The sequence below is a fragment of the Aethina tumida genome, chromosome 1, assembly GCF_024364675.1.
Source record: "Aethina tumida isolate Nest 87 chromosome 1, icAetTumi1.1, whole genome shotgun sequence".
Taxonomy (NCBI): Eukaryota; Metazoa; Arthropoda; class Insecta; order Coleoptera; family Nitidulidae; genus Aethina; species Aethina tumida.
In genome coordinates, this window is record NC_065435.1 from 79816726 (window position 1) to 79840670 (window position 23945).

At 33.8% G+C, this 23945-nt stretch overlaps 7 protein-coding genes, 1 long non-coding RNA gene and 1 pseudogene across 14 annotated transcripts in view; 5 read left to right on the forward strand and 4 right to left on the reverse strand.

The window, feature by feature from the left end:
* The window catches only part of LOC109596962 (protein gustavus), a 37247-nt gene extending 35116 nt beyond the window's left edge, over positions 1-2131 (forward strand). For 3 of the 4 annotated variants that reach the window (XM_020012571.2, XM_020012567.2, XM_049962283.1), the window contains one exon: positions 38-1362. In XM_020012571.2, the coding sequence (XP_019868130.1) occupies positions 38-177 (140 nt within the window). In that variant the 3' untranslated portion in view covers positions 178-1362. Of the gene's footprint in view, positions 1-37 lie in introns of all 4 variants that reach the window. The other variant, XM_020012566.2, reaches the window with a different exon arrangement.
* Positions 2132-2885: 754 nt separating this feature from the next.
* On the forward strand, positions 2886-7141 carry LOC109596933 (cyclin-dependent kinase 5 activator 1). Its single transcript, XM_020012533.2, has 3 exons — positions 2886-3788; positions 5890-6211; positions 6283-7141. The coding sequence occupies exons 1-3, from the start codon at positions 3045-3047 to the stop codon at positions 6354-6356; spliced, it is 1140 nt and encodes a 379-aa protein (XP_019868092.1). The 5' UTR covers positions 2886-3044; the 3' UTR covers positions 6357-7141.
* A 1048-nt stretch (positions 7142-8189) lies between these two features.
* LOC109596968 (2-hydroxyacyl-CoA lyase 1) lies at positions 8190-10432 on the forward strand. Its single transcript, XM_020012578.2, has 5 exons — positions 8190-8332; positions 8523-8793; positions 8850-9778; positions 9843-10087; positions 10139-10432. Exons 1-5 carry the CDS (start codon positions 8282-8284, stop codon positions 10356-10358), a joined length of 1716 nt encoding a protein of 571 aa, XP_019868137.1. The 5' UTR covers positions 8190-8281; the 3' UTR covers positions 10359-10432.
* Positions 10433-10526: 94 nt separating this feature from the next.
* On the reverse strand, positions 10527-11101 carry LOC126264140 (vesicular glutamate transporter 1-like). The gene is made up of 3 exons (XM_049961298.1): positions 11018-11101; positions 10721-10962; positions 10527-10672 (listed from the first exon to the last, which is right to left on the reverse strand). Exons 1-3 carry the CDS (start codon positions 11049-11051, stop codon positions 10541-10543), a joined length of 408 nt encoding a protein of 135 aa, XP_049817255.1. The 5' UTR covers positions 11052-11101; the 3' UTR covers positions 10527-10540.
* On the reverse strand, positions 11084-12071 carry LOC126264235 (uncharacterized; annotated as a pseudogene).
* A 49-nt stretch (positions 12072-12120) lies between these two features.
* On the forward strand, positions 12121-14032 carry LOC109596970 (sialin). 2 transcript variants are annotated; one of them, XM_020012580.2, is made up of 7 exons: positions 12121-12204; positions 12254-12465; positions 12525-12764; positions 12828-13127; positions 13193-13472; positions 13524-13765; positions 13824-14032. In XM_020012580.2, the coding sequence occupies exons 1-7, from the start codon at positions 12201-12203 to the stop codon at positions 13953-13955; spliced, it is 1410 nt and encodes a 469-aa protein (XP_019868139.1). In that variant the 5' UTR covers positions 12121-12200; the 3' UTR covers positions 13956-14032. The 2 variants fall into 2 exon arrangements, with proteins under 2 accessions (XP_019868139.1, XP_019868141.1); XM_020012582.2 differs by lacking the exon at positions 13824-14032 and having other exon boundaries at positions 13193-13468; positions 13524-13608.
* A 16-nt stretch (positions 14033-14048) lies between these two features.
* On the reverse strand, positions 14049-17143 carry LOC109596969 (sialin). Of its 3 annotated transcripts, none has more exons than XM_020012579.2 (8): positions 16908-17143; positions 15998-16094; positions 15695-15918; positions 15400-15636; positions 15039-15344; positions 14698-14977; positions 14388-14629; positions 14049-14329 (listed from the first exon to the last, which is right to left on the reverse strand). In XM_020012579.2, exons 2-8 carry the CDS (start codon positions 16017-16019, stop codon positions 14126-14128), a joined length of 1515 nt encoding a protein of 504 aa, XP_019868138.2. In that variant the 5' UTR covers positions 16020-16094; positions 16908-17143; the 3' UTR covers positions 14049-14125. The 3 variants fall into 3 exon arrangements, with proteins under 3 accessions (XP_019868138.2, XP_049826832.1, XP_049826833.1); XM_049970875.1 differs by having other exon boundaries at positions 17076-17128; XM_049970876.1 differs by lacking the exon at positions 15998-16094 and having other exon boundaries at positions 17076-17117.
* Positions 17144-17530: 387 nt separating this feature from the next.
* Positions 17531-19792, reverse strand: LOC109596944 (arginyl-tRNA--protein transferase 1). Its single transcript, XM_020012550.2, has 7 exons — positions 19549-19792; positions 19371-19497; positions 19105-19319; positions 18670-18932; positions 18445-18609; positions 18207-18391; positions 17531-17977 (listed from the first exon to the last, which is right to left on the reverse strand). The coding sequence occupies exons 1-7, from the start codon at positions 19652-19654 to the stop codon at positions 17584-17586; spliced, it is 1455 nt and encodes a 484-aa protein (XP_019868109.1). The 5' UTR covers positions 19655-19792; the 3' UTR covers positions 17531-17583.
* A 1524-nt stretch (positions 19793-21316) lies between these two features.
* Positions 21317-23451, forward strand: LOC126264282 (uncharacterized). Its single transcript, XR_007547042.1, has 5 exons — positions 21317-21794; positions 21860-21909; positions 21968-22025; positions 22081-22143; positions 22304-23451. It is a non-coding gene; the product is annotated as an uncharacterized LOC126264282 (long non-coding RNA).
* The last annotated feature ends 494 nt before the right edge of the window (positions 23452-23945 follow it).

Consider the following 23945-nt stretch of genomic DNA (forward strand, 5'->3'; position numbering starts at 1 on the left):
ATTAATGTGTACCACTAATGTTTTCTTCGTTGTGTAGCTGAACCTTTACCGTTGATGGACCTATGCAGACGGGTGATACGACAGAGACTGGGCAAGCAGCTGCTCGAGGACAAGGTGATGAATCTCCAGTTGCCGCAGGCGCTACAGACCTACCTGCTGTACAAGGACCGGAGATAATATAGTCTGCGAGGTCGCGGCGCGCGTGCGAGTTGAAACCCAAAAGACACAGTGTCGGAATTAACCAAATATCTCTATCGTTTGTATTTGTTTATCTATTATTATTATTATTATTATTATTTTTAATTTAAATTTCCCGCATTTTATACACTTGTTCCGTTCGTTGTCGATCCATCGATTGACTCGGGAAGTGCGACGACGTTGGTTTCAGATTTGTTTTCGTATACAGACACACAGAAAAGTCCGAAGTGCTGTGATCATGACGTGGAGAATCTCTCGAGTTAGTGCGTAATTTCTTGGACTTGATCTCGCTAAGACGATTGATTTGATTGAGGGAATTGCGCATTTTCGCTCCCTGAATAATAAAAAAAATATATTGATGAAAGCCATACAAGGTGTATATAATTGTGTTACTCAGTCTTCTAAAACTTGTACTCTATCAGCACAGCTTCCTGATTATAGCTTTACAAGAGGATAGTTTTTAAAAGAAAATTTTTTTTTTAACGATGTGTATCGATTACAAGAAATGCTATGTTTGTAATATAGATTTGTATATAAAAATGTTATCTAGTTCTTGTTTTTATTATTGATTATTTTTTTTTTTTTTGTGTATGTGGACATGCCGAAACGTTGCAGGGACTCGATTTTGGTGTCTGCGATTCGTACCAAAACTTAATTATACATGTGATATTAGTAGGGATATTTTTAAAATACGGACGACGACCGGAAAACAGGCTTGATATTTTAAAAATGCTTGCTAACCATCAAATTACATTCGTGTCTGTGGCAGGCCACACATTTTCACTGCAAGTTTCGGTGTCGACAAATTTTAAATAAAAAAAAAACAAGTATACAAAATGATTTAATTGTTTTCCTGTCGTTTCTTTCACCATTATTAATTTGTTTGCCATCAGTTGACATTTTGACAGGGACGATAAAAACATTTTGTATAAAAGACACGTCTTCTAATTATAATTAAAATTATTGAAATATTTGTAAATGCTCAGGCAGTTTACACCAACGTAAAAGAAATGTATTTAAGAATATTAGACTTATTTTTGTAAATAATTTTTAAGTTAAGTGCCAGTTAAGCGGTCGATGTGTCGTTCATCCCTTGCACAAGTGATTGAAGAACATAAATTTGACTACATTTTATTTTGTTGCCTGGTTAAAAACCCGCAACAACTTTGACGGTACTTGAAACTAAGAGCTTGGTGCGGTGTTCAAACATCCCTTCAACTTCTTCGTTTCAAGTACCATCAAAAGTTGTTGTTGGTGTCGTTTTCATAATGTGCAAGTAAAAAACACCATCGGCGGCACAAAATATGTCTGCGACTGTTCTGTTCCATGAGATTATCGATTTAACTAATTTTTTAACTAAGGATTCCGTAGATAAATGTTTCGTTTCGTTGTACATTGGATTCATTCAGTGATGATGGCCATTAAATGGTCAAAAACCCCTCCTCCTCCCCGAAACGCGAATTTTTAGAGAATGAGTGTATGTAAATGTATGTGTTGTGTTAGTTTTTAGACTTGTTTCATACGAATTTTAAAATTTTTAACGACTTTTTGCATACCGAGTGTTCATTCATAAAATTTTCACTGTTTTTAAACAATTTGTATTTGTTCAGTTTTATTTTTTTAATAAACTTTCCAATTTTTAAATGATACAAATTGTATTTTATTGCCGCATCTACATTTAATGGAATAAAATGGTTTAGTTCTCGAATGATATTGTAAAGCTGCAGCTGCGGATCGAAACAATCCGTGGTCTGTTTTGTAGTTTATTAAAAATGAAAAAAAAAATTGCAATCTGTAGCGGCCTGGACAACTTTACTAATGATAAGTAGGATGTTTTATTGTATTTCTAAGTTTTGCTGTGACTGTCCAGGTTTATTTTAAGTTATTCGATGTACGATTATAATAAAATACTGTAAGTAAAATCTTTAAACAATCGAAATTGTTTTATTTTCACAACCTATTGTCAAACTCTATCATTAAAATTCAAAAGATACAAAAATTCATTATTTTTTTAAATTATATGAGTGTTTAAAAAAATCTTGAAACGTTATCGATTTTTCAAAAGTTCACATAACTGTAATTAATAATATAATGTAATAATTAAAACATCAAAAAGCAACCCCTGTTTATTCGATAATTGTGTACCCTGGCCTGGCCGAAACGTACACGACCGGCATAAATTAATAGGATTGAATGTGGAAGGGGCGAACGTTTATATGAGTTCCGAAGGGTTGTCGAATGCCTTTGCATTATAATTTATTAAACGCGCAGAATCGACTACTGACGTCCTCAAAATATGGAGAAATTTTCAGAAACGAATAATATAATAATAAACAAGACAACAATGAGAAAACTTGTTCATATTACTAATAATATTTTAAAAACATACATTATGATCGATATAATTTATTCATTTTATTATTAAGGAGATCTTACTGTTAGCAACAAGAATTAAATGTAAATTATAAAAATATTATAATATTAATTAAATGGAAATTATATATGTATATATGGACAGTTACTCGATAAATAAACAAATAAAAAAAACGCCTAATATATTAACTGGGGTTTGAAATTATCTGAACGGTGCGCTGGGGGTGGCTTGGTTATTGATCTCGAGCAGTGACGCCATGTGGGGCGGTTGCCTGGAGACGAGAACGCCGGCGCCTGGCGCCCTCAACCAGATCGACCCCCAGGAGCCGCACTCGAGCCGCGGTCCCCGCACATTGCGAACCAAAACGCGAAAATGTCCAACTGAAGGGGGTCAAGTTAGTTGGTGCACCAGCCCAAACAATAAAGTGTGTGCGTGATCCAGTTCTATTTTTTTCCTGAATAGATCGGGTGAGATGGGTACCGTATTGAGTTTTTCGCCTAGAGAGAGGCGACCAGTTTACACTACTGGTTCGACTGCGGATTTCACATTGAACAATTTCTCCTACGAACAGTTAAACAATGCGAAGAACAGGGAAACAAAAATCAACATCACCAACTCGAACAACCACAATTTGAACAACATCAACAACAATGACAACGCCAAGATTATTTCGGAGAAAAACGCGCTGGAAAAGAACCTGAAGAAGCATTCGTTGTTCATTAATGCATTATCTTGGAAGCGATTCTCGACAACCAACAACAATAAGAAGAAACTCGACAACAAAAATAAAAACATCACTGTTTTCCGACAACCGTTGGTGGATAATATTCATCCAGTCGTCGACAAAAACAAGAACATTCAACAATCGAAATCCACCTACTACCCCAATTCGAAATCAACATCAGCGTTGGCTTTGGACATTGTTCGGGTTAACAACGCCAATAACAACGCCAATCATCACGTACACTGTGACAAAGTTATCAACAAACAGACTCTGCTCAGCCAAAATTCCATAGGTTCGCAGAACCAGAACCAAGTGGTGCCAGTTGCGGGTCCCACGAAGAAGACGATCATTCAAGCTTCCACCTCTGAACTGCTCAAGTGTTTGGGCATCTTTTTGCACTCCAAATGCTACAAACTAAGAGATTTTCAGGCTGGCGACGCCGTCATGTGGCTAAGAACGGTCGATCGAAGTCTACTTCTACAAGGCTGGCAGGTACTTGAAATTTAATTTCATTTTTTTCAATTTAAACAATTCTCTGGAGCAAAACGTTTGTGTTTTGTACTTTCTCTGCTAACAAAGATGGCCGCGCTATGATCTGAGTTATGTAGACGGTGATGACAAGATGACAAGTGGCAAAAAAATATGTTTGTGCTTTGTTCTTGCATGTTGTAAACTATGTTGATCGATTATAAGTTGTTGAACTATTGATAAATTGTTGAAATTACCTTTCGTTATGATTTATTAATTAGTCTCAAATGTCTGAAGTCATCATACTAATAATACAAAATATGATTTAATTATTAGATAGGTACATTTTAAATATAAACAAGATAAAATTTCAAATGTGTATATATAATGTATTTGTGTAAAGTTTAGGTTAGAGGCTTGTTTATTTTAAAATAAACTCTATTCTTCATTCCTATAATGACATATTTAGCCCATCAAAGAAGAATGTTTGTTATATTTATTTTATTATGCATATATTTGCACCCACAAAAGTCATTAAAGTAACTACCCAAAACCTTTTCTATGTGTCCAATTTAAAAGGTTTTGCGTTCGATGAAATCTGCATTTTTACGATCTTGTTGCATGCGAGAGGGTCAAAGCTTCAAGGTTTATGCATAATGATTGTATTAAATGAACTTTACGTATTCGTATGAGACGTTTACCGTTCGCCAAATATTGAACAATAATAACTGGCACCAAAGTGTTATGTGCTGTTTTCTATCGATTTTCCTTATGCCCCCTTTTACAATCTGGGTCGAGAATAATCAGTAATGACATATTTGTTGTTAAAGTGGTTCCTTTATTGCGTGCCAGACGTAAAAATGATTTTGTTGTTTTCACATAACACATGCATTAATCATAATTTGGGAACAAACTTGTTGTTGATGTTCGTAATTAACATACGAAATTGATTGTGTGAGTTTCAATTAAACAAATGTAGTGTGTAATCGGTTAATGCTTGTGTTACATCTAACGTAATGCTGACATTTATTGACCAATTAACCAGCATAGTGGAATTTATCTTTACCGTTTCAGTATTTGTTCGCCACCCACTTGAAAATTCATTCCACGTTCATAATAGTTGATACTTTGTAGCCAGTCATAAAACTTTGTTAAATTAAATCACCTTCCGAAGTCGATGCGAAATGCAATTTATTTTATCCGTAAAATAGTTGAAAGGGTCTTTTATGTTTCTATCGGCATAAATCGCAAAAAAATAGTTGAAATAGCTGAATTTAAATGAAACTAGAAAAAGATTTCGATTAAAAATAAACAAGTTAAACGGATGCGGCAGCGACTTGATCCATTGATCAATTATTTACGGTTGCGAAGCACTTTGATATCGAATCCAGGTCTCGATTAAATCGAATTAGATCATAATCGGTCCACCGGACTCACGATCGGACAACGACGCGCTAAAACCGTAACCGCACGGTCTCGTTGCAACGCTGCAAATGCTGAAAATAAAAAAAAAATTATATAGGAGGAGGTCAATAAATTTGATCGTGTTGTCATGTATGTTATACGATGTTTGTAGATCTCCAACTAAATGTGAGGGTTTAGTTATTTTTAAAAATGGCGGATGCGCCGACATCAGTGAAACTGAGAAGACTTAATAGATAAAAGAAAATCGAATATTACTTGAACGTTTTGTTTAAGACACGCACTTACGTACATCGCGTGTACGGACCTTCTCAAAGCAGACATCAAATCAGGTGTGCTGACCAAACTTGCGTCATACTGTTCGATAATTTACGCATCCGAGGAGACAACAGGTTAAAACTACATCGACAACGTCGGTTGTAGTCTGCAAACTCGGTTCTCGGTTCTGTGATCCTGGACGGCGATCAAGTTCAAAAACGAATTGGGTCGTTGCGACATTCGATCGATGCACTGCACAGCGTCCAAGAGCGTGCAACGTCGCCCGCAACAGGATCATGTATTATTCAAGATTGAGACACTTTGATATAATTGAAGAACCCTTATTCAAAAAGGGGCAAAATACTAAAATCGCATTAATTTTAATAAAAGTTATATCATGGTCGAACGTTTTATCGAATTTCAATAAGGATTCAATTTGTTTTAGGATGTCGCTTTCATAAACCCAGCAAACGTGGTATTTGTCTACATGTTGGTGCGCGAACTGGTGGACGAAGACATAGACTGCGAACAAGATCTGCAGGCGGTGGTGCTGACATGTCTTTACCTCAGTTATTCCTACATGGGCAACGAGATTTCCTACCCTCTGAAACCGTTCCTCGTCGAGGACTCCAAGGACAAGTTCTGGGACAGGTGTCTCGAAATCGTGAACCGATTGTCCTCAAACATGCTCCGAATAAATGCCGAACCTTCCTATTTCACCGAGATCTTCACCGAACTGAAGACATGTGGTGTTGGTAGCATAGTAGGTATGGCGTCAATCGCAACTCGCAACTCGCAACTCGAAACCCGCCTAACAATTGTCGTTTTTGTTATGTAGGAAACAACGTCGCAGCGATGGGATGTCAAACAGTTCCGGTGGCCGCTTGCAACACAGGATCCGCGACCGCTTGACATAAAGAGCTAACCGTGGTTAAGCTCAAGCTGACCGAGACGCCGACCGTTCCCTGCGAAGTGTAACTGCCACCCTCTCCTAAAAAAAAAAAAAAAAACATCCCCGTCGTATCGGATTAGCGACTACTACTTAAAAGATATGTTAAATTGAATACACGGTTTGTGAAAAGGATCAAACGATTTTAAAAATATGGCTTGTGAAGAACGAATCATTAAGATTATTTCAGTATTGAAATTGAGATCGTTGACATTGAAAACTTTTCTCGTCGAACATTTCAAATATTTAAATTATGTAAATATTATTTGATAATATCCAATGGACGTTTGTCCCACCTTATGTAACGTTAATATTTGAAATGTTTATCACTTTGGTCGATCGTTCTTTCCAAAACTCCTTATGAAAAAATCTAACATAGAAAAAATGTAGCAAATTCTTAAAAATATAGGAAAAACAGAAAAAAAAGAAAAAATGACCGCAGCTCGATGATTTTCATCGTCACCAGATAATCGGGCATCAAAAATTTAATTTTTTTAAGGCGTGACTGTTGAAACGGTAGAACTATAAAATTATTTAATTGGATTTGTTTTCACGTTTGTGACTCCGTCGACGAGGAAAAAATTCTAATCCGACTGAGTTGTATATATAATATAAACATTATCTAGGATAGTTTTGTGAGAATTTCGTACGGGGTGGTATTAAAAAAATTTAACTGTGTTCATAGTCGTTTAACTGTGGATTTTAGTTCGATAAAAATGGATCGGGAAAAATGATTATTATTGATATTATTGCATTGTAAATTAATATCGTGAGACGCGTTAAGTTTTCAGTTTGGGACTCGGATTACTTGAAACCATTGAGGACTGGATATTGTGGCACAGGCGCTTTTTTTCTTAAATTAACTTACAGAAATTCTACTTTCTACGGATTTTCACTTTATCATAAAAGACTGTAAATAAATTTGTTAACACCTCAAAAATAAAGCGCGATATTGTTTGTTTAGAGTAATTTGAGGCCGTTGTTTTCGTTCTCTATCCAATCAAATTGGGATTTATTTAATTGATGATTTTCTTTCGAAAATCCAGTATTAGTGAAAAATTTATAGAAAGTTTTGTAGACATAAATAAATTTAGTAGGAGTTATAAAATGGTCGGGAGTTGTGCAATTACTTTGTAGGGTAGTTAACCCTAAAAAACAATGGATAAATACCCGTTTTAGTAAATAAGAACTTAGAACAAAAAATAAAAACGAAACGTTTGGGTTTACGAAAAAAACTTAACTACAAATTTCGGTGACACGAAACCGTGACGTATAGTTAAGAATTTTCTAAATGAATTTACATAAAATTAACTAATCTAACTAACAATTATTCGATAGTGTAACCTTTTCTTACAAGCTAACTAGGACGAATGTTATATGTATGGAGTGAAATCGGATTATGTGGTATTAAAATAATGTGCTCTAAAAATCCGTCTGTTTTTGTTTATTATGTTTTCCATGTTATGTTATGTTAGATTTTGTAAATTTGTAAGTAATTGATTTTTCAAATAAAATTTGTAGTAGCACGGTGATAAATACGAATCGACGATTCGGAAGTTTTTCATTAATTTTTAACGATTTATGTTCTGGATATTGTTGTGAGTGATATTGTCAAGTGATTTTGAAAGATTATCGTCGGATAAATAAATGTAGGTATAAACAAATATGTGTTTTATTTCTCATTTTGCTAAATTTTTTACAACTAATCAAAATCATTTTATTGCAATATTGTTTATTTTTAGTCCAATTTGAAAAATCTCGATAAAACAGTTCAACGTTCAACAACAATCTAAACCTGCGTAAACATTGATCCCAGTTTACTGTCGACCACTGTGTCAACCTGGTGTTTGTTTTTTGCTTGGTATTAACCTATTGAGAATATCGAAAAATGGCTGATGTAGATGGAAATACTGTTTTGGCGCAAGCTTTAAAAGATCAGGTATGTCATAAAATAGTTTTTGAGATATTTAGATGCCATTTTATTATTAGAAGTAAATAGATTATGCGACGATATGCAGATAGGTGTCTGTATTTTGATTAAACGTTTATAACACCTTTGCATATGTTTCATCTATTATCTAACAGATGTCGCGTGACATTACAGGAATAATTTGAATTTATAAATTTAGGGAATTGAATATGTGTTCGGAATCGTTGGAATTCCAGTTATTGAGCTCAGTATGGCATTGCAACAAGTTGGAATTCATTACGTAGGAATGAGGAACGAGCAAGCAGCTTGTTACTCAGCCCAAGCGATTGGTTATTTAACAGGCACACCTGGAGCAGTTCTGGTTGTCTCAGGACCTGGTCTTTTGCACGTCTTCGGTGGCATGGCCAACGCTCAAGTTAACTGTTGGCCACTGCTAGTGATCGGTGGTTCTGCTCCCCAAGACCACGAAGGTACATCTAATAAAAATTGTTTCAAATTTCAAAATTACAGATGTTCAAATTTTTAGGTATCGGAGGTTTCCAGGAATGTAACCAGGTAGAGTTGGCACGTCCCTATTCTAAATATTCGGCTCGTCCTCCAAGTGTCCAACTGATCCCACAACACGTTGAGAATGCGATCAGATACGCAAAATCTGGACGTCCTGGTGTTGCGTATCTAGATTTTCCGGCCAATCTACTCGGCGCACGAACTTCTGAAGATACTATCCCCTCTATCGTACAACCTGCTCCCGTTCCACTGATCTATCCCGATCCTCAGCAAATAGAAAAGGCTGTCCAATTGTTGACAACGGCTCAAAGACCGTTAGTGATTGTCGGCAAAGGTGCTGCCTACTCCAGAGCCGAAAAACAAATCAGACAGCTAATAGAAAAGACCAATCTGCCATTTTTACCTACACCAATGGGTAAAGGAGTGGTCCCGGATGAATCCCCTAAAAGCGTTTCCTCTGCCAGATCCACAGCTCTACTCAAAGCCGATGTTGTACTGCTTTTAGGCGCGAGACTCAACTGGATTTTGCATTTCGGCAGACCTCCACGTTACGCACCCGACACCAAATTTATACAAATTGATTTGTGCCCAGAGGAAATTCATAATAGTGTTAGAGCTGCTGTAGGTATCCAGAGCGATGTGAAGACTGCTGTTGAGCAGATCTCTGCAGGACTAGAGAAAAAGGGATACAATTTTAGCAGTAGCAGCGACTGGTGGAAGATGTTATGCAGAAAAAGTGATGAAAACAAGAAAGTTGTTGAAGCTATGGCAACTGATGTGTCCAGTCCATTGAATTACTATGCTGTTTTCAAACACTTATATGAACTTTTACCCAAGGACTGTATTATTGTCAGCGAAGGTGCCAACACTATGGATATTGGAAGATCTATGTTGCCTAATAATTTACCAAGACACAGATTGGATGCTGGAACTTTCGGAACAATGGGTGTATGTTTTTATACAATTTCATCTCTTCCTTTCTCTTATCTTTATCAGTAAACTTTATTTACAGGTTGGACCAGGATTTGCGATCGCAGCAGCTCTCTATTGCAGACATTATGAACCAACAAAAAGAGTGATTTGTGTGGAAGGAGATTCAGCATTTGGTTTTTCTGGCATGGAAGTTGAGACCATGGTGCGTTACAAATTACCCATTATAATCGTGATCGTTAACAATTCCGGCATCTACAGCGGAATGGACGGTGATTCTTACAAAGAAATTCAAGAATCATCGGGTGTCAAGGACATAACGAAGATGTACGTTTGTCAAATGACGATTTGATATTTTTTAATACCTATTATTTTCAGGACTCCCCCCACGAGTTTGTCATACAGTACAAGATACGAAAACATATTAAATTTGTTCGACAGAAATGGATTCTTGTGTAAAACAATTCCAGAGCTTCAAAACGCTGTCAGAGAATCATTGAAAATTGCAGATGGTCCGAGTGTTATCAATGTTATAATCAGTCCGGCAGCTGACAGAAAACCACAAGCTTTCAATTGGTTAACAGAATCTAAATTGTGATTGTTTCATGCCATTGTTCATGTTACTTTTGTATTCCTGTTAAATTAAAAATTAATTAAAAGTTGTTACAAATACATATGTTGATATTATTGATATAAAGCGTCCAGTATAGGAAGAATTATTAGTGCACTATTTCAGAACAAAAATTATAACATAAGCAATAAGCAATAAACAAAAATGTTTTATAATGTTGTTTCCTTAGGTTCATTCCAAGGCTGCTTTTCACTTGATCCCATAAAAATAAAAGCTAGACCTCCAACCAGGAAAATGGAACCCGCCAAGACAAATACCCATCTCCATTCGTCCATTGTATTCTAAAAGACAATTATATAAGAAAGAGAAAAACTTTAATGGACACTTACTCCTCCCTCAGTAATGGCAGCAGTAGTAACCGGTACTAAAAATTGTGATATTCCTCCAATTGTACTGATAATGCCAAAAATGGTTCCTGCAAAGTTCGGTGCCAAATCTTGCGGATTATAAATTGTAGTGCAAACTACCGCTGCGTTGAAAAACAGAGTCATACAGAGTAGCACTGTGTCCACATATGCATTACATCCTATGAACATCATGGCAAACATACATAAACTGGGCAACAAATGAGCTTAAAATAATTAACGAAGTAAAAAAAAAAATGTGAAAAATTTAGTACAACTTACAAAATACCACAAAACCTTTCCTTTGTATGGTCATGGAACAATATGCTCGTTTGGTGAAAAAGTCCTTTACACATCCACACAGGAATCCGGCTAAAAGACGTACAATATGGGAAGTTGCTGAAAGAGCGCCAGATTCTTTTAAAGAAAAATCCAAATAATCATTAAAAAATTTTGGAACTGAAGTCAAAAGGACAAACAATCCCCATAAATTAGCTAAATGACAAATTGCCAATCCTCAAAATGGTCGCGAGGTCAAAATATCCCCATACCCAATTTGCGACGTCAGAAATTGCTCCAACCACAGCAAAAGTCATGACAGTTCCCATTGTGTTACCAAACATCGCACTCATAAACTTGCCCTTTTCCTTCGGAGGTGACCAATGAGATATTACATTTTGCATGGCAGGATAATGAACTCCCTACAAAATAATGTATTATATATATATATATATATATATATATATATATATATAAATATATACGCTTAGCATTCCTATAAGAACCCTGACAAGCATCACCGCCGACCAATGGACCAGGTTTGCGGGACGCAAAGAAGAGTTGCAAAGATGGACCCCAATGTGGAGAGTATTCGGCGAAGAAGCCTCCGGGAATTGAAAAGATCATATAACCGTAACCGTAACCCGCCAAAACCTGTCCTTGCTGGGTTTCAGTCCATTCTGCTCTTGGAAATATGTCCGACTAATTAAAAGGAAACAGACTAAGCTTTACAACTGTTTAACAGAAAATCTTACTTCGTGGTATTGTTTTTTGGTTCGCTCTTTTTTTTCTACGATGCAAATGGATTTTTTGACTTCCGTTTTGTTCTGTGCATTCCCACTCTCTTTAGGAGTCATCATTGCTAAAGCGCTGATCGATATGTTCACTCTCATAACGTAATTAGTGTAGGTCGTCATGAAGATGATAACTCCAATCCAAAATCGAAACGGCATATCTGATTATAATATACATTACCATAATTCAGACTTTGGAGGAGACAGATAACTTACGCATAACTTTTGCGAGTAAAAATAAAGTTCGAAACTATCAAAAAAATGTGTATATAACGTTAGACTAAATTTTAGCAAATTGGTAACCTTGGAGATTTTTTTTATTCGTATAATGTCAATTTAATTTTACTAAACTCAAACTCCTTCATCTGATGTGACTTCCAATATTGTCTAAAATGGGTAAACAGCTAATTTCTTATAACATTTTCATCAAAACATTGATTTCCAGCTTTCAAACTACCATTTAGAGTATGGATTGGTGTGGTAATCTTCATGACGACTTTCACCAATTATGTACTGAGAGTGAATATATCGATTAGCGCTTTGGCAATGTCTACACCACGACAAGTCACTGAATCCGATGATAGACCTACAGTGGCGCCTTCCGAATGTCTCCCCGACACCACCAAAACTACCAAAACAAGAGAAGCGGGGGACGAAGTAAGTTTTCAATTGTATATGTATCAATAAGATGTAATATTTTTTGCATTTTTATTAAGGGTTTTTTCGCAAAGGCGGAATGGTCCGAAACAGAGCAGGGGCAGGTTTTAGCTGGTTACGGATACGGTTACATTATATCATCGATACCTGGGGGGTTTTTCGCAGAGTATTTTGGTCCATGGAAGACTATAGTGTGGTCCATGTTGATCTCGATTATCGCCACATTTCTGTGTATACCAGCAAATTTAGTTCATTGGTCGGTTGTTATGGTAATGCGGGTTATTCTTGGATTGATGGGGGTAAGACTACATTTTTCATCCTTTCATTTTCATTTCTGGTCGATTTACTTTATCGGTTTTTAGGGATTGCACTATCCGGCTTTGCAGAACTTGATAGCCCGTTGGGCGCCGCCAAAGGAAAAAGGCAAATTCATGAGTGCGATGTTTGGCAACACAATGGGAACGGTTATGACTTTTGCTGTCGTTGGTGCTATTTCCGATGTGGCAAATTGGGCTTGGGGATTCGTTTTCGTCGGTGGATTCACCATATTTTATTTGATATTTGTCGCCATCGTATTAGCCGATAGTCCAGACCAAAGTCGTTGGTGTTCCGATGAGGAGAAGGAGTTTCTTCGATCTGAAATTCCTCCACCCCGTGCAAAGGTACTGCTTATATTTCATTCAGTAAAGATATTAAAGAAAAAACTAAACTATGGTTTGGTTTTTAGTTGGTCGCTCCTTATAAAAAGATATTTACTTCGATTCCCTTTTGGGGTTTGGCGATTTGCCATTTCGCTAATCTTTGGGGATTATTCATATTATTAATAACTGTGCCGAAGTTCTTCAAGGATTATTTAGACTTTTCTCTAAAAGAGTCAGGAGCACTTTCGGCTATGCCACACATTTGCAGATTGTTCGCTGGATTTTTGTACGGAAGCATCAATGATTTTTTCACGAAAAGAGCATTTTGTTCCATGACCATACAAAGAAAATGTTTTGTCATAGTGTGTTAGTATATAATAATACTAACTGATTCGATATAAAAAAATCATCTTTTAGCTCACGTAATGCCTGGATTATGCCTAATAATGATGATGTTCCTAAACTGCGATTCTAGAATTGGCACAGCCCTTCTTTGCATGACATTATTCTTCAACGCGGCCGTTATTTGCACTACAATCTATAATCCTCAAGATTTGGCGCCCAATTTCGCTGCTACTGTTTATGGAATTATCAGTACCATTGGGGGTATATCTCAATTTTTGGTTCCAGTTTCTTCTGCTGTTATGACAAAATCTGGAGTTAGTATGATGTATGTGACTTCAAATATGTTCAATTATTATTATTATTCTTTTTTAGAATACAATGGATCAGTGGAGATGGGTTTTCGTATTGGCCGGAGCTATTTTTATGGTTGGGGCGACGGCTTTCATTATTCTTGGCTCAACTAATAGACAGTCTTGGAACGAACCAGAACAAAAGGATGCTTAAAGCAAAATTAACAGTTTTTTGAATGGAAATAATTTATTATATGATCACATTTACAATATTATTGAAATATACATATATATATATATATATATATATATATATATATATGTAAAAAATTATATGTGAGAAATATGTACACTCCCTTCTGATTATGCAATAAAATGTACATATTACACTTTAGTGTTTTCATTATCTATTGTCTCTTCGTCTTCAGTAATGTAAGCAGCATTTTCTGTACCCGTTTTATGCGTAGTTGTTTCTTCGAAATTCCAAGGTTGAATGTCTCCAGTTCCAAAGAGGATGAAGAAAAATGCACACGCGATGTAAACAGAGGAACCAATGTAGAAAATTATGTGCCATTCGTCTAAACCGTTCTACAAAATATAATATAAATTAATGTGCTATTATCACATTTTTAAATTCAACACTTACTTTTTTTGTAGTCAAATATCCAACGATTAGAGGAGAAATAAACCCTGTAGTGCTGCCAATGCAATTAGCAATTCCATACAAAGTGGCAGCAAAATTGGGCGCCAAATCTTGAGAATTTTGCAGGTTGGTCAAAGTTGAAGCGCCATTCAAACCCAGAGATAGTGTTATAAGAACTATTGCCCAATTTGCGTCGCAACCCGTAAATGTCTGCATCAACAATAAAAATCCAGGAAGAATATGAGCTAAAAAAACATGAACAGGTAATAGGTACAATCATATCGATAACGGTTTTTGTTCACAATAAACTTACAAAATAGGACAAAGCTCTTTCGTGTCGTAGTAGTCGTCATCCAGTTCTTTTTTCTAATTTGATCGCCGATTGATCCAAAAACGAATCCAAAAATCAGCCTAGCTAAATAGGGAAGAGCCGCCAGAATTCCAGTATGACCCAAATCAAAACCTAGTACAGAAGACATGAAATTGGGTCCAGCTGTCATCAGAAAGAACAATCCCCACAGGTTACCAAAGTGTAACACGATCAAAGCCAAAAATGGTACCGATCGAAATATAAGTCCGTAAGGTGCCAACCTCTACAAAATCATTATGGATTAATTTTCAGTAAAATATATTATAATTTTGTAGATACAGTACTTTTTTATTATTGACGTTTCCTCCAAGCCCATCTTCAATATATTGTTTTTCAGATTGGCTAATCCAAGGATGATCTGATGGGGTGTCTCTAACAAGACACACCCAAGCGACTGTCCATAAAAGAACGATAATACCATTTGAAAAGAAACCCCAATTCCATCCATACCTTTCTATAACAGCACCCAAATATGGCCATGTGGCGACCGTTCCCATAGCACCCCCTAACAATGCACCCATGAATTTACCCTTTTCTTGAGCTGGTACCCATTTTGCTACCAAATTGTGTAAACATGGGTACACTACTCCCTTAAAATAAACTCGTTTATTTTGATTAATTGTTCATTGTCTTTTCAGAGATTACCCCGAAGAGTCCAATGAGAAATCTGGACACGATCAGAGCCATAGGATGCCAGGAAGCGGTAAGGGGACCCAAAAGTGTCAATCCTCCTGCTACTAGGAAGGAAATCATAATGATTTTCGATGGGCCGAATTTTTCCGCCAAGGCACCACCTGGAATTCCTGTAATAGTGAATCCCCAAAAGTACGAGCCCAAAATCAATCCCTGAAGCTTTTTGTTCCATTCATATCTCGGTCCATACTGAAAAAAAAATATTCTATTATATATATATATCTTTTTTATAGAAAAATCATTTTACATTTGGAAGTGATGTGAATTTGTCTGGAACTGGTGAAATCATTATGGATTCGTTGGTAATGTTTGAAATTCTGGCACATTCCGGTACAAAAATTTTTGATTCAGACGTCTTTCCTGGTTCCACCATTGCGATTATAAGTATGGACATGTTCACTCTGATCATGTACAGGATAAAAGTGCATGTAAACAACATTATCCATATTATGGATCTTGTTGGTATTAAATCTAAAACATGACATAAAAAGTGTTAATCATCACATAAAACTGGTTTACAAAACAATAAAACAAGTTTATTGTGACTTACCTTTTCCTAATTTAAAAACCATATTATCAATCTAAAATTTGCAACGTATCACAGTGCTGTTATTAATATTTTCAAATTCAGTTTTTCCCCATTTTCTCTAAAAAATTCCAAAACTCAAATACCAATAACAGTCTATCCCAAGATTTTGTTAAACGAACAGTAAACATTAAATTATTGCATCGTGTTCGGATATTAATTATATAAATTACTGTTATTATGTTACAACTATGTTTATGGTTTGAAATTGCTCATTTCCTCTTTGTTGCGATTTCTGTGAATCAATTGACATTGAAATCAGATTTTGTTCGTAATTAAATCTTTATCGGTTCTATAAAAACGTCATGTAAGGTAATAATTGAAGTTTATCTGATTTATTTGTTGTCCTAGCCCAACAAGTAGATATTTTTTTTGAGAAATGTACAAATTAGTATCAAAATAGTGTTTTAATTTAATTTAAACCTAAATTGAGATAATCTAAATATCACTACAGTAATTCTGTATTATTTACAATTGTTACAAGTATTACACAAGTTTTTAACAGCAATAAATTTAATACTCTTTGAACAAATGTTGATTCCATTGTTAAAACTACTTAATTACATAAAAAATAAATATTTTTGCATTAAAATGTATTTAAAGTGTATATTGTTTCTTTTTATAAAGATTCTGATGGTGTTTATTGACACATGATTCGAGGAATGGAAATTTGGCACCTAGTAAAATAAGTGCCCGTGTAATATTTACTTGCCTTAATTAAATTAACATATACAGATTCTTCTTGTTCAAACTCTCGTAACAAGTGGGACATATCAATATATACACGTTTTAATGATTTAAACGACGTCGATAATATTAGTTGCACTTTAATTGTGTTTTGACTTCGATTCGCACAGAGTGTAGAAATAATTACCTTATATTTACGTTGTAAAATAATAGAAAATTATTTCTTATGCAAATTTACGAGTTGATCGTAAAGAATTCAACGTACTATCCTAAAATTCTACTTTCACTTTAATTCGATGTCAACGATGTATTAAATAGAATGGGAATTAAATGTAATTTTCACGTTTTTGCATACCAAATTATCACATTTAACGAACAGGACACGAAACGATTGCGCTAAAACCGAAACTCGAACTACCTCCGCTATCAAACCGTATGTCTGAATACCTTCTAGATTTACCACCACCATCACCACTACCAGAACTGAATACCTCATTATAAATAACAAAGTGACTGGATTCGAGAAGTTTATTATTTCAGTCTTCTTTTACCGTAATACTTTTTGTTCCCCGGTTAATTATCGACATGCTGAACAGTTTGATTGACATAATAATAAATTTCTGTTTATTGTAATAAACAGGTTTGTTTTATAAAAGAATTTTTCCAGTTGTTTGAATTAACACAGCAAAACGTTAGTAATTTTATATTTTGGGATAACAACAAAAAAATTATTTTTAAATTTCACTTTAAGAAAATTAACAATTAAATGTCTTTTTATATAACAATAATTTATGAAAAACACACGTGTAATAATTTATAATGTATATATTGTATGTAATGTACAAATAAATAAGCAGATAAAATCAATCTTGGAGAACAATAATTCTCCTGCAACATTTTCTACCAAATAACTTGATAAAGTTGGCATATTCATCTCCATATTCCTTGGCTAACTCAAAATAAGTAAGCATATGTTTATGCAAAATCCAAATAATAGATTTATTTATATCTTCATCTCTACAACAGTCTGAATCTGTGTCATTAGTATCGTCGTTCAGTCTGGAGTATTTGTTGACGTCCAATTTCGGTATGCAGGTTTCTAGTGGTGACCATTTATAAGTTTCAGGACATAAAAGATAGGATGGCGATAATTTGCCCTTGTAAAGCATTTTTGGGCAGGTATGAATATAATAACCCATATAATATTGATTTATTTCCGGTACTGTTTTACTTAATGATCTTGTAAAGTACAGTTCCCTAAAAGATCAGTTTTGATAAGGAAATTACTTGAAAGAAAATAATAGGTTTATTCGAATTTTAATTCTTTTAATTCAAAGGCATATCAATTTTAACAAACAAAATCGTTTTTAAATATATAATTACGCATATCCGACAAAGCAGTTCCAAATTAGAATTGATTTTTACTATGTATGCACTTGATAGTAATCTCGTAAACTCGAATAAACCCAACAAGGCTAATAAGTACCGAAGGGATCCGTATGTTCCAAGAGTGAGTCCCCTAAAATCCGGATCATAGAAGAAATATACAGAACTAACACATTTAGGTAAAATATCGATGACACCAACAGCGATCAGTTTGTCATCTATCCAGTACTGTTGATGAAAAGATCCGTAACCCGGACCTTTTTTATTATCCGGAAATGGTTCGGGCTAAAAAAATTCTGTTATACTAATTTATAAATAAATAACGTTTTTATAATTACATTTAGAGGTGAATCAACTAAGAAGCGGACGAAGCTTCTCCTTGCTTTTTCTGCGGGATCGTTATGGACGATTGTCTGGTACTTCGTATACAAATCCTCTTCAATCTTTTGAGTTTTAGTCCAATCGTCGTCGTTTTTCCGTTTATTCGGCTGAACCAATTTAATCTAAAAAATGTGTTTCCTGTTAAATAGGTAGATCTGAAAACAATATTCTAATAAACCCACAATTAGTTTGTGTAAAACATCCTTAGGAACATCCTCAATGAATTGCTCAAGACTCTTTTGTTCGTCGTTTGCACAGAGTTTTTCTAAACTCATTCCGTGGCTAAGAAGTTTCTCTTTTTTACGCTCTAATCGCAGCAACTTTGCTTTTTTGCAGGGCGGTCGCGTAGAATCCGCCCCCAGACCTTTCTTTATCGGTTTCGGTTTTTCCACTTTGGTGGAGGCTATAATTTTATTAGCGCTCTTTTTCGATGTCGACGCAACTTCTATAAAATGTAGGTTTTTATTTCAATATTACAATGTTTTCATCAATTTATCACTTTGAACTTCAAGGCAATTTTATTCAAGGTTAAGATTATATTATTTAAGTACTCAGATAGTAGTATTTAATTACACTATAGATAAAAGGTAATACAATAAAAAATAAAATAAAATTACCAGTTTGCACATCAGGGATTTCAAAAGGCTTCTCATTAACAACTTTGTTAGTGAAAATCCCATTCATCTCCACATCTTTTACAACATCTTCATTTACACCTTCACTCTCATCTTTTGAATTTGTGACTGGTAAAGCTCCATCAGTCAAATACTTATTAAACTTTTTAATCACTTTTTTTTGGGATTTGCTCATAATTAAATTTAAAGCATCACACCTGTAATATAAAAAATTAATACTCATTTGATCAGTTTTTTAAGTTTTAAACCTTATTGTATATTGTGGACAACAGGTTTCATGCATCACAGGCTTATAGCAGTACTTGCCCGAACGTCTCCAACCTCTGTCAATTAAGTCCTGATAGTCAACCACAGTCATGTTAAGTGCTGACATGCCTAAAATCATTGCTTTAACAAAGAATGACAAACGTTGTTGTGTATATTTACCGTAAGTTGTGCTTCCATTTTCACTTTTGCAGTATCCGCATTTATGCTGGTCCTTTTCGGGATAGATTTGCACTATGGTTTCTTCATCGACACGTAACCGCGACATCGTCTTTTGGTGTCGAGGACGATATGAGAAGTTTGTTCAATGTTATTTTAGAATTTTGTTCGTAAAACATTCATGGAATTATTAAATTGACATTTGGTATTTCGGGTATACGCAACACAAGGTTCTCTATACTAAATAAAATGAAATATTAAAGTAATGTAATTTCTGCATTACAGGTTTCTGTTACCAATATAAACTGTTATTTAATAGCAAACGCGTAACGTAAAGAGGTCGACACAGAACACACAGAGGTCGATAGTGTCTATTCACAATCTAATAATTCAAAATTATTTTTTTTAGTACCTTGAGAGAACATTGATTTTTTAAATACTGTTAATTATGTATCACTGTAATGTTTTTTAATGTTTAATATTATATTAAAATAATGTATATTTTTTTATTCTATAAAAATAGCAACATTAATTATGAAAAAAAAATTTATTGACTATATCAGTAATATTGAATTTAACATTAAGCCATATTAAGTAATCTTGCAGAATCCGCGACTTTAAGGAACATTTTCTAGCGCATGCGTTCTTGAACGTTATGCGTTTACAGTGCGATGTTGTCGCTTTGTAACGGTGAAAATATTCGAATTGTTCTTTGTGAATGTTTTGTGTTCATTGGGGTTACATTATTGTTAAATTAGTGTTATTACTTTTTTTATTTTTCTTTCTTATAATTTGATTATTAAGGCTCATTAATTAAAATATTTTACGTTATATATTTATGGTAATTACATTCTTAATTTATTGGTAAGCTCATTTAATATATTTTATTTTACGATTATGTTCATGTTTAAAACATTATATTTTTATTTCTTTGGTAAGAACATTTTTAATATGTTGGTAGTTATTTTACATTATATATTATTTGGGTGCTGTATTTCTAAAACATTACATTTTTATTTACAATATTAATTTATTGGTATGGCTTATTAATTAATTAATTATATTTTACTATATAGATAATTGTATTGTATTTAATTAAAAATGTATTTTTATTCTTTTTTAACTTATTTCAAATTTATTGATAAATTTCATTTATTTATATGGAGAAATAAATATAAAAATCGCAATGTGTTTATGAGCATTTTAAATTGTATCAGGGAACAATATCCACTGTAATAAATTTGTTTCTGTTTTAATTTATTATGTTTTTTTATAATATATAATAAAAATTATTCCCTTTTGTAAATTTAACTAATTATTAAATATTTTCTAAAATTATTTAATAATGAAATAATTAATTATATATTAAACTATCAAAGAAATTTAGAGTAAATAAAAAAATATTTAATATACTATGATTAGCCGAATTATATTTTAAGAATTCAACCACATAAATGACAAAAGTCATCCTTGAAAAACAAAATAAATTACATATGGATTTTTTAATAACATTTTTCTCTACATATTTTGTTAAAACTGAAATCTGGCAACTATGCAGTCTAAAATCTTTCAAACAGATGATTTCAAATTAAATTGACGCATGTGCTAAAAATATTCCTCATTGTCGCGGATTCTGCAATATTACCCCATATTGATAATTTCGGTTAAATGTTAACACATACGCAACATACATATGGGCAATTCATTCTACAGCTAAGTTGTGTGTTATTTTCTATTATACTCACTTTTCATATATCATTTCAGATTCAGATTATAAATTGTGCGTCAGTAATTTAAAAACTGTTCTATCCGGGGTTGCATAGCACGAATGTTAAGTGAGACACAAAATAACTATATATATGAATAGTTAGTATAAATGGTAGGTCTGAGTAGTTCGAGGGTCGATTCTGTTCTGGCTTGTGTGGGTGAGGGTGACCGTGACCTGAGCCTCAAGGGTTTGGCTTTTCTTGGAGGTTCGAGCGGTCACATGGCTTATCATGTGTACAGCTGCATTCACGGTACGGTTGTACACAGCAAAAATTAATAGAAAAAATTGGTAAAGTTGCAGAATCGGTCACTCTAAGGAATATTTTCTAGCGCATGCGTCGTGAGTCGCAGGTTTCGCGCTTCTTGAACAATTTGTAGTGCTGTGTTGTCGCTTTGCAACGGTCAAAATATTCGAATTGTTCTTTGTGAAAGTTTTGTGTTCTTTGAGACTATTATTGTGAATTACATTTTTTATTTCTTTGGTAAGTAAATTCTTTCTTCTAATTTGATCATTATTGCTCATTAATTAAACTATTTTACTTTACAGGTTATATTTCCGTGGTGTTTTTAAAACAATATATTTTCCTTACTCTTCTGGTAATTACATTCTTAATTTATTGATGGGTATGCTCATTTAATATATTTTACTTTACAGATTATTTCCATTATTAACACAGATTACAGATTATTAACATTATATTTGTACTCCTTTGGTAAGATCATTTTTAATTTATTTGTAGTAATTTTTTAAGTTATTTTACTTTATAGATTATTTGGGTGCTATATTTTTATAATATTACATTTATATTATTATTATATTTATATTTTTTGGTAAGTACAATCTTTATTTATTGATATAGATCATTAATTAGTTAATATATTTTACTATATTTATAATTGTATTGTATTTAATTAAAAATGTATTTTTATTATTTTTTAACTTATTCCCAATTTACTATATTTTAAATTCACTAGTATTTAATTTTTTTAGAGTTAGTTTAGTGCAATAGACTATGGCTGTTCAGAGAAGGTCAAAGGCTCTTACTAGTATTGTTGTGGCTAATGAAGTAGTTGGTATAGATTTGAATGAATCCTACAATTTGGCTGGATTAAGTTTTGGCAATCCATTGCTTGCAATACAGTGGTGTGTTAGACGCGGAATACTTAAGAATAGGAGTATATGTGCCAACTGCAATCTAGCCATGTCATTCATAAAAAAAAAGTGTACAGATGGATACATATGGCGTTGCAAAGGGTGTGGAAAATCATCATCAATTAGGAGCGGATTATTTTTTTCCAACAGCAACTTATCAGTAGAAAAAATGTTAAAAATAATTTATTGTTGGGCGTGTGATATGCCACATGAAGTGGTTAAACGAGAAGTGGGGCTAGGGATGGCGGCTACCCACACAATGGTAGACTGGTCTATGTTCTGTCGGGAACTCTGCGAGCAACACCTGGTAGGAAATCCTGAGGTTTTAGGTGGATGGGATGAAGACGCTCAAGAGCCTAAGATAGTAGAAATCGATGAATCGAAATTTTTTCATCGAAAATATCATCGTGGACGGTGGTTGCCTGGTGCATGGGTTTTCGGTGGTATTGAGCGTGGCTCTGGGCGTTGCTTCTTGGTGGAAGTTCCTGACAGAACTGCAGAAACCTTATCTGCTATAATTCAAAGGTTGGTTGGAGAGGCGTATTTAGGAAAGTAGAAGCATGTATTTGATGGATGCTAGGTAAAAAATATTTTTGAACTGTTAGAATTTAGTATAAATTGTGCATGTTATTTTAGAAAGTAAGAGCATGTACATGTTAGAAATAATATTTACATTTTTTCCAGAATTTCGAATTGAATTATTTTTTTTTTTTTGTTTATAAGTATAAAAATATAACTTTATTTAATGGAATAGGTACATCTTACCAGGAACAATAATTATGTCCGATGGGTGGAGGAATATATCACCATGAAGTGATTATTCACGAACATAATTTTGTGAACCCTGAAAATCGTGTAATTCACACGCAGAACGTGGAAAATATGTGGATGAGGGCGAAAAGGAAACTCCGTCGCCAATTTGGTACCTCACAAACCTTATTTCCATCGTACCTCCACGAGTTTATTTGGAGGAACAAATTTAGGTATTAGGGAGCAATATCCTTTAGAATAATTTTATTTTTATTTTAATTAATTTTGTTTTTTTATTATAAAGTATATAAATATATTTTTTTGTTATATTAATGTATTATTTTTTATAAAAAGTATTCCCTTTTGCAAATTTACCTATAAACTATTAAATATTTTCTGAATATATTTAATTAGACATTAAACTATCAAAGAAATATAGAGTAAATAAAAAATTAATATAGTAATTAATAAACTATGATTAATAGAATTTTATCTTTTTTAGAATTCAACTACATAAATGACATAAGTCTTACACGAAAAACAAAATAAATTACGTAGAGATTTTTCTAATAACATTTTTCTCTAGTTATTTTGTTAAAACTGAAATCTGGCAACTATGCTGTCTAAAATCTCCGAAACAGATGATTTCAAATCAAGTTGACGCATGCGCTAAAGATATTCCTTAGAGTGACTGATTCTGCAACTTTACCAAAAAATTTTCATAAATGAT